This window comes from Dromiciops gliroides, chromosome 6, assembly GCF_019393635.1.
Source record: "Dromiciops gliroides isolate mDroGli1 chromosome 6, mDroGli1.pri, whole genome shotgun sequence".
NCBI lineage: Eukaryota > Metazoa > Chordata > Mammalia > Microbiotheria > Microbiotheriidae > Dromiciops > Dromiciops gliroides.
In genome coordinates this window covers 176,324,323-176,340,007 of record NC_057866.1, presented here as the reverse complement: position 1 = coordinate 176,340,007, position 15,685 = coordinate 176,324,323, and the positions used below count along the sequence as shown (strand labels likewise).

The following is a 15,685-nucleotide window of genomic DNA, read 5'->3' as shown; positions in this document are numbered from 1 at the left end:
CAATTCTCCTTTATCTTTCATTTGTTTGTTTGGTTGGTTGGTTTGGTTTTGTTGTTGTTGTTGTTGTTGTTGTTGCTTTGTCTTTTTGGTTTTTGCAGGGCAATGAGGATTATGTGACTTGCCCAGAGACACACAGCTAGTAAGTGTCAAGTGTCTGAGGCCAGATTTAAACTCAGGTCCTCCTGAATCCAGGGCCAGTGTTTTATCCACTGTGCCACCTAGCTGCCCCCTCTCCTTTATCTTTCAAAGGTCGCTGACAGTGGACCAGCAAGCTCACAATATCTCAGATTGGAAAGGGACATCAAAGGTCACCTAGTCCAAGTCACAGCCCTGACCTGACAAGTCATCATCCAGCCTTTGCTTAAAGATCTCCAGTTAAGACCAACCCACTACACTTTTGGATAGCTGTAACAGCATGAAAACTGAGCTATTTTATGCTGAGCTGAAATCCCCCTCCTTGTAACTCTCACCTTTTGTTCATAATTCTTTCCTTCTGGCCTAATCCCTCATCCTCACAGAAGCTCTTCAAAATCCTTGAAGGCAGCTATCAAGTCTCCTTTAAGTCTTCCCTTCTTGCCAGGTAAATATTACCAGTTGCTTCTGGTAATTCATTTTCTTTCTTCCTTCCTTCCTTTCTTTCTTTCTTTGGCACTTAGGGTTAAATAACTTGTCCAGAGTCACATAGCTAGTGTCTGAAACTGGATTTGAAAACAGATCCTCCTGATTACAGAACCAGTGATCTATCTACCAAGCCCTTCTGATAATTCTTATATGGTATCATCTCAATAATCTTCAATATCCTTATTACCTTTCTACTTATCAATGATCTTAAAATGTGTACCTAAGACCTGAACTCCATATATGATCTTACCAGAGCAGAGAAAGATCTGACACTTCCCATTTCTGAAGACTATGCTTCTCCTAAAGTAGTCCTCTTGTTGTTGTTGTTACTTTGCATAACCCTTAGTGACCCTACTTGGGGTTTTCTTGGCAAAGATACTAGAGTGGTTTGTCATTTCTTTCTCCAGTTAATTTTACAGATGAGGAAACTGAGGCAAAGAGGGTTAAGTGACTTGCCCAGGATCATACAGCAAGTAAATTTCTGAGAGCAAATTTAAACTTAGGTCTTCTTGATTCCAGGTCTGGCATTCTATCCACTGTACCACCTAGTCTAAGTACATTGAATTTATTAGTTTCTACAAGACACATTTGACTCATATTGAACTTTAGTCTACCAAAACACCCAGATCCTTTTTGCATCAGTTGTTATTTAGCCATGACACTGTCATCTTTTAGTTCTGAGGTTCATTTCTTTTTAACTCAAGTATAAGGTTTTACATTTATTGCTTTTAAATTTCACCTTCTTAGAGTCATATAAATAGTCTTGCGTATTGAAATCCCTTTGAATCCTAAATCTACCATACAATCCAGCACAGTGGATAGAGCACTGGTACTGGAGGGAGGAAGACCCACGTTCAAATCCAGATTCAGACACTTATTCAATTGAGTGACTCTTTGTAAGTTACTTAACCTCTATAATAGAACTAACCTTTCAGTGTGGTTATAAAGATCAGATGAGACAATATTTATAAAAAGTGCCTAGCACATAGTAGGTCCTATATAATTTCTTGTTTCCTTCCCCTATTCCTTGTTGCTGTGCATGAACCAAAATTTTGATATGCTGGGTATCTAAATCACTGATAAAAAGAAAATGTTAAATAGAATAGGGCAAAGGACAAAGCTCTGAGGCAAATACTCCTAAGATTTACTTCCAAATTGACACTGGTCATTCTTTGGAGTCTGGCTATTGCCCTCACTATCTGCCAGATCTTATAGTACAGCAAGATGTGTTCATATGGCCACCATGACACGAACTCATCGTGGACAGTTTAGATTCTTGGCTCCATGCTGTTCTTGGTTATCAATTCTATGTTAACCATTTTTCTTATTTTATTTCCCCCTAAATAAAATAAACAAATAAATGAAATAAAGTCTTTCTTCTTATCAAAAAAACAGAAAGACTATGAATTGAACATTTCTGCCTTCTCTGTTGTTCATTACCTTCATCCCATCCTAAGCAATCATCTCTTCTTTAGCCTGCCTCTTTTCCAAAACAGAGCAAAAGCAAACAATATGGATAGAATCTGGGATTTCCCCATTTTTAGAAGCTCCCAGTGTGACAACTCCCATATTACATAAATTCTAGAAAACTGACCGACATGCATAAAAGTTAAGTGATTTGCTAAGAGACTCACAAGTATTAAATGTCAGAAGTAGGATTTGAATTTAAGTCTACCTGGTCCAGTCTTCTATTCACTGTGTGTGATATTAATAAAACTGTTGATGCTATTAAAATACTTTCATTTAAAAGTTTTGTAAAAAAAAGAAAATTTACATACATACATATATATAAATAAGATCATCTGATATCGTGTACCCATCCCCCAATTCTATTATTTTATTTTATAATCCCCCTATGTTTTTAGGGGTTCAGTTGTATATCATTACTCTTGAGCCTTCATCTGAAAGCCAATATGAATTAATTCATTTGTTATTTTATGAAATATTTATGAGGTCTTGCATCAAACATATGGTGTATTCCCATTGCCAGCTAATTCAAGAATTCATTTTTTTTAAGCCATCGAATTCATTCCTTGTCAATCTGGACCATTTGCTGTTCATGCTTCAGTTCCTTTACAGCACTTAGGTGACGCTGGCTGTTTTTCTTTCAAAATAGTTGTTCCATTATTTTAGTAAAATTATTCAGGCCATAGCTTTCAGGGACTAAAGCTGTCTGATTTACCTTCCCCGAGTGGCCTGTTTCAGGATTGAGGCCTGTCTCTTAGGAACAGGGACAAACAGGGACTATTTATCTTATTGCTCCAGAGCTGAAGGTAAATCTCTTTCCCAGTGGAGGAATTTGCTGCTGAAAAACAGTCCCAAGCACTCCATGGCAAGAATTGCCTAAATCAAGCTAGAGAACACTCACCTAATATGGTATAGGGTTTAGAAAAGAGTATGATAAATCGTGACTTCTTATGTTTAATTTTAGGACTTGAATTTCTCCATACATGCTGCAAACAACCAGTGAATTTGATCAAGTCAGTCAAGTGACCTGCAAATTCAATGGGGAAAAGAAAGTCCATCCAACCAGATGGGTGGCAGAATTGGCCAGAGAATTCAATCAAGACAGCTCAATCAACAGCAATAATCCCTAAGGGCTTCACTCTATTTTGAATGACATGTAAATTCATCTCTGCTATACTGAATGAAGAAAAGATAATGCGCACCTACCAAATGACAATCTTTGAAGCATTTATTAAACCCTTAAAATGTTTGAGATACCAAGCTAAGCATTGGAGATACAAAGAAAGGCAAATTATGAACTCTCCCCTGAAGAAGTTCACATGCTAATAGGACAGATAACATCAAGAAAATTGCACATACAAGATATATACAATACAAATGAAAGGAGGAGGTACTGACAGGGCGTGGGGAAAGGGATGGAAGACCAGGAAAAGATTCCTATAGAGGATAGGATTTGAGATGAGTCTTGAAGGACATCAGGAAAGCTAAGAGGCTTTAGAAGGGAGAGCATTCCAGGCATCAGGAAAAGCTACTGTACAGCCATGATGTTGGGAAATGGAGTGTTGTGTATGAGGAAAAGCAAAAAGATATGATGTGGGGGCATCTAGGTGGTGCAGTGAATAGAGCACTAGCCCTGGATTCAGGAAGACCTGAGTTCAAATCCAGCCTCAGACACCTAACACTTATTAGCTGTGTGACCCTGGGCAAATCACTTAACCCCAATTGCCTCACCAACCCCCCCAAAAAAGATATGATGTGAACAACATTCATTGTTGTTGTTGTTATTATTACATTATATTAGCATATAAGTTCTGCCCTTTCACACTATGCACACCAGGCATATGCCTTCTGAAGACAAAAGAATTAGGAACAACTGCCTTAATTTTCAAAAAACTTTTTTTAGACCTCTACAAAAAAAAAAAAAAACACCTCTACAAAAGTCACACTCTGTTACATTATCAAATGAAATTTAGGATTTTTAAAGACTCTACAAGCAAAGTTGTCAACTCTGGCAGCATCTACCAAGCTGGAAAGTCTTCAAGTCTGGGAACGGTGATGTTCTATATTCCTGTCATCCAAGTGTTAGCCTAGCTATAAGTGGAAGAGGCCCATTGCCAGATTTTCAGAGAATAAGAAATATTTCCACACAACCAACCCCCTCACAGAAAAAAAATCTACTGAGCTATAGAATAGTTGTGACTTATCAACATAAGTTGATAAAAGTAGACTCAAAATGATGACTTAATCAAGTATTCTTTAAGCACTATGTGACAGGCACTGTCCTTGGTGCTGGAGATATAAGTACAGAGCTTACGTTCTAATGGGGAAGATAGCAAGTGTCTATAAATAAATATAGCATAAATATAAAGTGAATAAACACAAACATATACAAAGTAGTTCATTGCAAGGTAGTTTGGGAGGGAGGCAGTTGAAAGGATTAGCAAAGACTTAATGTAGAAGATGGTGTGTGTGAGCTTAAGTCCCAAATCCTTGGAGTTTGAAGTAATTCAAAGCAGCTTTCCTCTCCTCTCCTACTCTGTTCTATGTAATATTCAGTGTTTTCATGAGGCAGAATCCCTCTGATGCATCAGCTTGGCTTCTTCATATTTCCTGCCATTGCTGGTTTTTTTCTTCTAGAAGAAGCAGTTTCTAATGAGATTCTACATAATCTCAGAGATTTAAATCTGCTCAGTGACTTGGAAGCCTAACAAGACTAATGGTTAAAGCTGACTGGTGAGTCCAATTGTGATACATATTAACTTCCTAAGAGTGCTAAGTAAGTGGGTTTTGCACCAGCTGATGCTCCTGGGTGGTATGGTATGTTGGCTCATAGCCAGGACTTTCTGAAATGTACTCCTGTTACAAATCAGTCACTCAGCCATCAACATTTGTCAAGAGCTCCAAATAGACAGAGGCTCTAATAAAGGGTATGAAGGGAAGAGGAGAAATAATTCCTGCTCTGAAGGAGCTTTCTGAGTGGCACCCTGACCTAGGGGATAGAGGGTTTGCCTTGGAGTCAGGAAAATCTGGATTCAATCCCTAATTCTAACACAAATTAGCAGTGTGATCATAGGCAAGTCACTTAACTCTTTGGTGCTTGGAGATCAACTCTCTAAAACTCTTGAGTTTGAGATAAGTTGCCTTGATGCAATCAGTTTCCATGCTAGAAGTTACCCATGCCAGTGAAATCACAGGTATAGCACAAGGAAAGAGAAGGGAAGTAAAAGAAAGAGCTTGCTCTCTCAATCAATTAATTCTTCTTTTCAGAGATCTCCTACCCATGTGCAATATTTCCTTGGCCTTTTCTGTCACATTCTTTCTCCTGACTTTTTGGAACATACCAAATCAGAACCTGTGTCTGTTGTTGGGAATTCAATCTCTATGATCTCATTTTCCTCTCTAATGACTTCATTTCAAAGACACCTTGACATTCCTTCACAATTTCAAGTGTCATTTCATGTGATAAGAGACAACACAGTGGGGCCAGCCTTAGAGTTAGGAAGACCCAGCCCTATACCTGACACTTGTAACAGTGCCCCATGCAAGCTTCTACCTGGGAGCTTTTCCTACAAAGGTGAAGTCACTATTCTGGACAAAGCAAAATTAAACAACAATAAAAAATCATGGTATGAATGATGTGATTCTATCTGACTAGATCAGTGTCACAAGTTGCTAACATGTCTCCCTACCTCAGTTATTTTTCAGAGGAACTATTTTTCATAGTTTCATAGCTGTTATGATCAGGTATCACTATAAAGGGCAAAATTTGTCTTTCTGTCTACCCAAATGGAAAAAGAAATAGCTATCTCCCTCCTGCCCCAGCCAGGCTATTTTCCTTCCACTGGGTTGGTTTAGGGACTTAACTTTCCCTTTGGTCACTTCCTTTTCCACCCCTGCCTCTGCATGTTGGCAGCTAGATATTCCTTGTCTAACTTACATTTAAAGTGACTTGGTTAGAGTTAACAATAAGCTTGTGGTTTTAGCCTAAGAACAAAGACCTAAATCCACGTAGATCCTTTTCTCTGCAATTTCAGGGAGCTTAAGAAAAGAGATTATTAATAAAATAATCACAGCTCAGTGCTCCTAGATCAAAATTGAGGTTTGATCATTAGGACAGGCTTGGTCCTCTGACCTATTTAAATTCTTAGATATTGAAGCCTAACATTGGTGTGCCCCAACGTGCCCTCACTACATGCAATTAAAGACATGCATGACTTAAAAGCAATGAAGATCAGTCTTGTCTATCTTGATGAAGCCAGCTTTTAAGTATAAATGAAAATTCCAAATGAACAACTTAAAAGAAACAGAGAAATTTCCATTCAAATATTTGCCCTTTTAGATTGACGGGGAGGGAGGGGGGCAAAAAAGGCATTTCTCCTGCTGCTTAAAATCTCAGGATTAAACATTTCCATGGACTTTCAGTAGAATTCTTTCAATGAGTGGCATGGTGAGCCAGAAGAAGCTACGGCTACTCAATGCTCACTGACAGTCTCTATTAATTGTTCCCCATGGCTGCTGCTCTCTTTAGGGTCTGCATCTCTTACTTCTTTCTCTATTGTATGCCATTGACAGAAGAGAGGTCCTATGATTTTTTCTTCAGAAACAATGGTTCTACATCCACAGCAGTTACATGGCAGCCAAACCTCTATAGGTAATCACCAAGAGGTGCACTAGTCATAAGGAAACAACAAATTCCTTCTTTTTACAAAATGTCTTTTCTAAGTTGTAGTGTAAATAGAAAGGACAGATGGGCAGGGTAGGCAATGGCTACTTCCACATTTCATATCAAAAATGGTGCCATGTAAGCCAGTTAGCTTCAAACCTCCCCTCTTACCACCAGTTTCAAAGGTTACCAATGGCTTCCCCAACAAGATAGTTAGTACTCAGCATATGCTTCCCCATTCCATCCTTTAGTTAGTGGCTAGAACTTATTTCTACCAGGTCTTGTGAAAGCGGACAGCCAGTATCAAGAAATCAACCAAAAAATATTTATTAATGGGAAATCAGACAAAAATAAAATGGTCCCTGCCTTCAAGGAGAAAAAAACAAAATGAATACACATAAATATATTCAAAATGTATACAAAATAATTAATTCCAGGGTAGAATATGGTAGGGGTTGGGGGGGCAGGGGGGTGAGGAAAGGTCTCTTTAAGACATGGCACTTGAACTGAATCTTGAAGTAATCTAGAAAAAGGAAGGGGAAGGAGAAAGGAATAAGCATTTATTGATAGCCTACTGTGTATCAGGCACTCTGTTAAATGCTTTGCACATAATTAGGTCATTTGATCCCAACAATAGCCCTATGAGTTAGGTGCTATTATCCTCATTTTTTACAGTTGAGGAAACTGAGGCAGCCACTGCCTAAGTAACTGACCCAAAGTCACAGAGCTAGTGTCTGAGGTCACATCTGAACTCAGCACTTTCTGCCAGAACCTAGCACTCTAACCACTACAGCACCTAGCTACATTGGGAATCAGGAATCTGAATTCTGACCAGTTCAGCTGCACTTATTTTATGCTCCAAGGAACCCAACAAAAGTGAAAACTAGAGGCAAATAATGAAAATATGTAATCAATGCACAGGGAGCTCTTTACAATAGTAGAGTGAACAAGACAAGTGAAGCACCTCTCATTTTTTTTTCCTCTGCTGCACATTGAGCATTATCTACTTGAAAGTGAAAATGAAGTTGGCAATAAAATCATGCACATGCTAGACATCATGAAAGATGAAATGGGAATGTTGGGGATCGACTATATGTGCACATGCATAGTACACAGCAGTCAATCAAAAGCAGTAAGCATAGCTAACTAACAAAGCAAAGCTACCTAGCTGCAATAATAACAGGCTTACATATAAAATGCAACTTATCAATAAGCAAGAGCATATATGCAAAACAATGAACGCTGCTATAAGATGAACAAAGCACAAAACAGTCAAATAAATGTAACAGTAAAATAAAGCAAGCATTCTTAATATTCAGCAATTCACGTGTATATCAGTAGACATATGCAGTTAGATGCAAGGTACTTTTCACATGAGCAATCTTTAGTATGGTCTCCTAGAGACTCTATCTTCAGGTTTCCCTGTAACATAATTTAGCCTAGTGACTACTCTAACAGGCCTAGTTCTGTCACTGCTCTCTCTGCTCCTGTAGCAGAGCTAATAGTCAGTATGGGCTAACCATCAGAATCCTTATAGATTTCTGTGTCTCTATCTGAACTGGCATCCATTCCAGGGTAACTGTAAGTAGTTTTGAGCTCTCTGGATTTAATCTACACCCTAGCAGTCTCTGTAGCATGAAAAGTGGTTAACTCTGGGTTCAGTTCTCCTGCCCTGGAATAACCACATACAGTTTCCTTCACTGGATGCATCACTTTCAGTGCTAATAACTGGGTCTTTGTACAACTGGTGGGCAGTCTCTTTTTCTCAGCCTTTTCTTAGTCAAGTGTCTATCAGTTCTCTCCACCTACCCACTGGAAAGTCCATCTGGGACTATTGTAAACAGGCAAGTTGCCAAGTCTCTCAAATATGTCATGTTTCCATCGGTCAGCTAATCTGTCGAATCCCTTGAATGATGAAGGCAGATTTATCTTTGTCTTCCACAGATATAGGAATCTGGTAACATCTACCACATAAGACTAAAAATGAAAACCACTGGCTGCCTAGCAGACAATCCAGGGAATTTTGCAGCCATGACATCTTATGCTGGTGCTTTGGTTCAAAGTTTGGTAATCAACACACATCTGTATCTTGCCATTTTTTTTGGCACCATGGGACATTTGAGGCATGAAGGCTACTGAATTCTGTGATGATGTCATTAACCAGCATATCACTGCAATAATTTATGAGATCCTCTATTATAGACAGAGGAAGCCTCCTAAATCTTTCTCTGAATGGTCTAGAATTAGTGAGCTATATTCTGTGTTGTACCTCAAGCACAGAAGGCAAATAGTTAGGGCTCCTGTGACATTCACTGGAACATCTTGCCTCTATCCTATTGGAAGCCTCTTGTCCCTTGCAGTATTCCTGCTAGAATTTTGAAAAGATTAAAATTAGTTCCAATCAGTACTGACACCACAGTGAATGTTGGAAGGTCAGGACATACTAGAGCCAGTGTCTACTTTTCTGTTTACAAAAACAACTTCCTCGGGGAATTTTACTCTCACCAGGATTTATCCCCCATATGGATAGTCTTTATCATTCAAACACCAAGTACAAACCCTGTCATAGACTTTAAAGATATTTTACCCAAATATCTCTCATAAGATTAGAAAATGAGGGTACTTTGAGATCAACTGTCCAGGACAGCATTACAGTCGACATTCTCAATTTTTACCAGTACCTCTGTGCAAAGTCCTTTGAGTCCAGGTGGAATAAACCTATAGGGAATTGAAGATGGTCAATGTGACTGTCCTGGGGAGCCCAGGGTAACATCCTTCCCTGGTCCTGTTATGGGAATATGATGGGACCCCGAGAAACCTAAAGATCACAACTTCCAAGACCAAGGGGAAAGCAGCTCCCACCTCAGGCATCAGTTGTGGCAGGACATGATCCCAGTGTGCTGATAAGCATCCTAAGATTTGCAAGAGGATATGCAGGATGTGGATGAATGTTGCATATACTACTAATACCCTGTTTTCAAATATCCCCTCTTAGTTATCCAGCCCCAGTCTTTGCATTTCCTCTTGCTTTGTAACTCTCTTCCCTTTCTTTGTTTTGTAAAGATAGAAAAGACCAGTCTTCTATTACTCCAGTGGGACAGTCAACAAGGTGATCTGTTCCCCAGCCATATATTCCTCTCCTAATAAATCTATTTTTATTTTACGAGATTTGTGATGAGCCTCCAATTCTTTGGGTAAGCCAACCCCCCAGTCCAGGTCGCAAGTCCCCCCCAAACATTTCTGGTGCCAAAACCCAGGAGAAGTCATCAAACAGATAAAAAGGGTGCTGCTCATTTGACTCTTGGATTCCCTGGGTGAGGTATGCACTGTGTTTCCTCTCTCAGGAGCCTCAGTAGCATTGGGCAGGCCCCCAAGGTCTGAGGTCAGAATAGCCAGGCTACTTCCGGATCCTTGTTTCTCTATAGTCAGGAGATGTCCTGACTTTAAAAAAAAATGCTCCTCTGGTTTTCGTTGGCACCCACTTGGACACAAGTGCATATGTCTTTCTCAATGCAATCTAGCCCAACTCACCATGAAGGGTCAAGGAGAGAGCATTCCGTGTGACCCACACACACACCCCCCTCAGGTGTATCCTTAAAATTGGGGGAAAATGGACTTAGGTGAAAAAGAAATAAATGATTTTCTATTTTAACACCAAATGGGCATTATTTGTAGGAGAGAGGAGAAGGTAGATGGCCCTCCTGATTAGCCCCTACCACACCCCAGAGTGGGCTAGGCAGAAAGAAGTAACATCTCACTGCTATTCCTTTTCTTTTTGTCTTTTCTTTTTCTTTTCCTTTTTCTTTTTCTTTTTCTTTTTTTCGGTGGGGCAATGAGGGTTAAATGACTTGCCCAAGGTCACACAGCTAGTAAGTGTCAAGTGTCTGATGCCGGATTTGAACTCAGGTCCTCCTGAATCCAAGGCAGGTCCTCTATCCACTGTGCCACCTAGCCACCCCCACTTGTTGTCTTTTGTGCATTTATGTGTCTGTCAAATGTTTTAATTGTGTATACAATCTACAGAAAATTTTGGTTGAGACTGATAAAGCTGATTCTAAACCAGTTGCCTTCCCAAGGTGTGGCCAGGCTCTGAAGAAGGGGAAAAGGCAGTCTCTGACTTCTGAATATCTTTACCTTGTGAACTACTCAGAGTTTGAATTTGGCATCGTAATGTAAATTCTCTGCTAAGCATTCATAGCCTTAGATGAACATGGTAACAGCTGTTTTGTTTTGTTTTTTTTAATACTGCCACTTTTGAAATCTTTTGTATTGAAATAGTTTAAAATCAGGAATTATTTGTAATGTGTAAGAGTTGCAAAGAAAAAAAAAATTTTTAAGGTCTCTAACCACTGAACACACTTCCCCTAAGAACAGCTTTTATTTAACTCTGGTAAATGGGCCACACCCTGTCAGCTCTGCTAAGACCTGCTGGCCACAAAAGCCTTGGCAAAAAAGCTTCTGGGGGGAAAAAAAGGTGGCTAACTCATTATCTGGTAAGTTTCTAAGGTACGGGAGAAAGAGTAAAGTAATTTTAAACATAGCTGGGAAATTCACCATGTTATCAAATGTACTATGTGAATTTATGGATTAAAGCCTTTTTCTTTTAAGGTGCTAAAAGTATTAGTTCTTAGAAAGTTAAAATGTACCATTTACTATCTCATAAGGCATAATGATAGATGTTCAGTGTAAAGTATAGAGCAAAAGCACAATACAACTGAATTAATGAGTAGGATATGGTGGACTTGAGTCAGTTCAGACTCTGAGGCTGGGGTCTGGAAAGTTCCCAGCCCTCAGTCCCTGTTATTGTTAGACCATTCTGTCTATATTCCATCCCGTTGCTAAAATACACCTCTTCTCCCCACCTTGTTCTGAGGCCAAGCATGAGAGTTGTCTCCTGTTAACGCAGACCCACCCTGATACTACCTCTCCCTTTTTGCATTCCTATGCCCTAGCTCCTGGTACCATCTCTCCCTTCTTCCCCCTTGCCCCCGCCTTACACGGGTGGAGTGATTTCACCCTTTCCCCCTCTCCTTCCCTCCAGCTCTGGAACCCACCTGAGCATGACTCCATAGCATGATCACACAATGAACACGCATTCTGGGTGAGACAGAATTGGATGTTAGATTGTGAGCTCACCCTGTGCATGAGGGGACTGCCCCCTCAAACTTCCATAAAAAACCCAACTCATGAGCTCATCAGCACATTCCTCATCTCTTGCATGGGGTCTCCCATTCTCATGAGAATGATATAAATCTCTCCCTGCTTGACTTGGTCGTCTCCTTGAATTATTTGGATAAACTGAGGCAATTGTCCCATAAAATTAAGAACACCTGATTGTAATTAATTGGTTTTGCTTCAAGTTTTAAAAATTCCTATTGTTGTTTTAAGGTACTATGTTTCTAAGTTTTCTTATAGTGTATAATTTGGTTACTGTTACAAAGGGAATGAATGCATTAGGAAGCTGTTGGTCTGCTGACCATGTGCTCTGAAGTACTATGATTAAGAACTTATACTGTTAACTAAGCTATCTGGAGGTAGATAGATAGGGGTTGTTGTTGCTATTGTTGTTGTTGTTGGGTTTTTTCCTTTTTTCTTTCATTCTGTTTTGTTTTGCGGGGCAATGAGGGTTAAGTGACTTGCCCAGGGTCACACAGCTAGTAAGTGTGAAGTGTCTGAGGCCAGATTTGAACTCAGTCTCCTGAATCCAGGGCCAGTGCTTTATCCACTGTGCCACCTCGATGCCCCCCTTAGATAGTTTTTAAAAAGGGAAACAGTCTTTTTCTCTCTCCCTCTTTTCCTTCGTGATGGCTGACTACAACAGTATGGCGGGGGGGGGGGGGGGAGATGAATCCAGATAATTTTACATGGTAAAAAGCAAGTAGGAAGACAATTGTACCCTGTTTGCACAGTGCAAAAAGTTTGGAAACTTTTGAGGAAAAAAAAGAGTGTACTGTCACTTAAAGTGCTTCCCTGCAATTTTCTAGGAAGAACCAAAGATAATTAAGTTTGATTGGAAGATCTAGTTGGATATTTACAGTCTTGATAACTAAAATACTGGTCAATTTTAAAGTCACTTTTAAATTCGTGTATGTGTGTGTTAAAATTAGAAACAACTGTAAATTATATGACTCGTACCTGTTTTTGTTATGGGTTACGTTAATTGTCTTGTTTCCTCTAAGACAAAGAGGAAAGCACTGGAAGAATTTTGGAAATGGAGTAAATTATTATTATTAAGTTGGTAATTTATTGTATAGGAAAAGACACAGAAAAAGACCTTCCAGACTCCCCTTAATTTGTACACTTGCCAGAAAAGAGCTTGTTATGGGTTGTGAAATTCCTAGACAAGGAATGGTCTTACTGAGAATTTATAAAGTTGCTTATTATGTAAAATTAATTTCTAATGATTGATCTTTACAGCAGGATAAGTTTAAACTCTAGAAGAAGGGAAGAAAAAGCAAGTGAAAGATGTTATGTGAAACCTCTTACGTGTGTATGTCTACTGGTAAATGTTTTTGCTCATTGCAACTCCATGAGAATAGAGATTTGCTATTTAAGATAAAACATTTTGGGACTGTAACTGATATTGTTTTGAGTTTTGAATTAAGGTATAGTTGTCAGAATCATTAAGTCAGTAATCCACCACTTGAGAGAATGCCACAAATCAATACCACAAGAGGGAATGTGCTGCTTACAGGTGAAGATATCTGGGAAAAAGCAGAGAGGACGATCTTGGTCTCATCTAAGGTAGGATCCTGGCTCAGCTTCCCCAAAGTGTTCCTGCTGAACAGGAAATGTTTCCCACCTGGCTATTCCTGAATCAATCTGGCTATTACTGCATGACTGTTGGTCGCTTGTGACTCTTACCTAAAATCGAACAGAGCTATGGATGTTTTATCCTGGCCATTATAATCATGTCCCTGCTTTTTCTTTTATAGCAGATGTCTATAATCAGAGCAAGTAGTCAGTAGAAGAAATGAGTACAGTGCAAGTATGTAAGATCTTACTGTTTTCAGTCTAAATGGGTAGTCATTCAATATACCAAACAACTAGGTACATTAATACTCAGGTTTGCCATCTGCCTGCTAATGCTTACATGGTATTATGATAAAGGCTAAATTAACTGGGTTATCTTTTCAGTTTAGAAGACATGGAGATTCCTCCCCATTGCAAACACATTTTGATGAGAGGGAGGATGGTAACTAGGAGGATTGATTTATGTTATAAAGATAGTTATGCATTTTGTTTTCCATTTGTAATGAAAGAGGACTATTGACCTCAAAGAATTCTCCCAGAAAGGAGATTCTGGACCTACTTGAGCACATAAATCTGTCCAGTCAGGTCTCTGTTATGCCCTGCCAAGGGCACCAAGCTATCAACTCCATAGCATAGGGGAATCACAGGGCAGACCTTGCTGCTAGATCAGTTGGTCCATTCACCTGTCCACTCTAGCCCTGGCCCCCTTGTACCCTACTGTGCCCCAAAGTATCTCCCCTTCCTATACCAAGGAGGAGACAAAGGCTAAAATTCAAGGTTTTGTTCCTGAGGAAACAGGATGGTGGCACTCTCTGGTTTGTGCTTTCCCTCCCTCCCCCCCACTCCCAATATGACTTGGACATTTGCAATGGACCTCCACAATTCCACTCACCTGGGCAGGGAAGTTCTAACCACTTTAGTCAAGTCTCTCTTTAAGAGTAAGGACAGGCCAGAAGCGCAGGGAAGGGGAGTCGCTGCGGTTTCCTGCTTCAACAGTGCTTGAACGGAACCCGCTGCTCGATTCCCGGCCAGAGCCGCCCTTAGCCACCTCTCCACCTTCACCTCCACTAACCAACACTTCTCCGTCCTACCGTAGGAGCAGCAGCCGGTTGCCTCAGCCGGCCGGCCATCGCCGCCACCACCCCAGCCTCAGCCGCTGCGCAGCCGCCTCCTCGTCTAAGCCGCCTCCACCATCTCCGCCGCCATGACGACCTCGTCTCCCTCTCAGGTGCGACAGAACTACCACCAGGACTCTGAGGCTGCCATCAACCGGCAGATCAACCTGGAGCTCCACGCCTCCTTTGTCTACCTGTCTATGTCTTACTACTTCGACCGAGATGACATGGCCCTGAAGAACTTTGCCAGGCATTTCCTGCACCAGTCCCACGAGGAGCGGGAGCACGCTGAGAAGCTGATGAAGCTGCAGAACCAGCGCGGTGGCCGCATCTTCCTGCAGGACATCAAGAAACCAGACCGCGATGACTGGGAGAGCGGACTGAACGCAATGGAGTGTGCTCTGCACTTGGAAAAAAATGTCAATCAGTCTTTACTGGAATTGCACAAGCTGGCAACTGACAAAAATGACCCCCATTTATGTGATTTCATCGAAACCCACTACCTGGACGAACAGGTAAAGTCCATCAAACAACTGGGTGATCACGTAACCAACCTGCGCAAAATGGGGGCCCCCAATTCTGGTATGGCGGAATATCTTTTTGACAAGCACACCCTTGGAGACAGTGACAACGAGAGCTAAGCCACACACCTGGCTTCCCCCACACCTGGGAACTGTGGGCGCCACTCCTGTCTTTCAGTGCATGCATATTTTGGTTATCTGACCTTTTCATAATCTGTACCAAAAAACTACCACCATTTACATCCCAATAAAGTGACTTGGTACTGATGAAAAAAAAAAGAGTAAGGACAAATGATGGAAAAAGCTGTGTTATATGATTGTAGTGGAATGGACTTGTGCTACAGGAAATGACAAACAGGATGATCCCCGAAAAACCTTGAAAGACTAATGAACATCGATGTATGGTGAAGTGAGCAGAGCTGAGAGGACATTGTGCGTAGTGACAGCAGTATTGTTCAATGAGCAATTGTGAATGACTTAGCTACTCTCAGCAGTACAATGATCCAGGACAATCCCAAGGAACTAATGAGGAAGCATACTATGCA

The 15,685-nt window shown here is 40.5% G+C and overlaps 1 protein-coding gene across 1 annotated transcript; it reads left to right on the top strand.

Moving 5' to 3' along the window:
- Positions 1-14,674: 14,674 nt before the first annotated feature.
- Positions 14,675-15,419, top strand: LOC122733055 (ferritin heavy chain-like). Its single transcript, XM_043973553.1, has one exon. The coding sequence runs from the start codon at positions 14,709-14,711 to the stop codon at positions 15,258-15,260; it is 552 nt and encodes a 183-aa protein (XP_043829488.1). The 5' UTR covers positions 14,675-14,708; the 3' UTR covers positions 15,261-15,419.
- Positions 15,420-15,685: the final 266 nt, after the last annotated feature.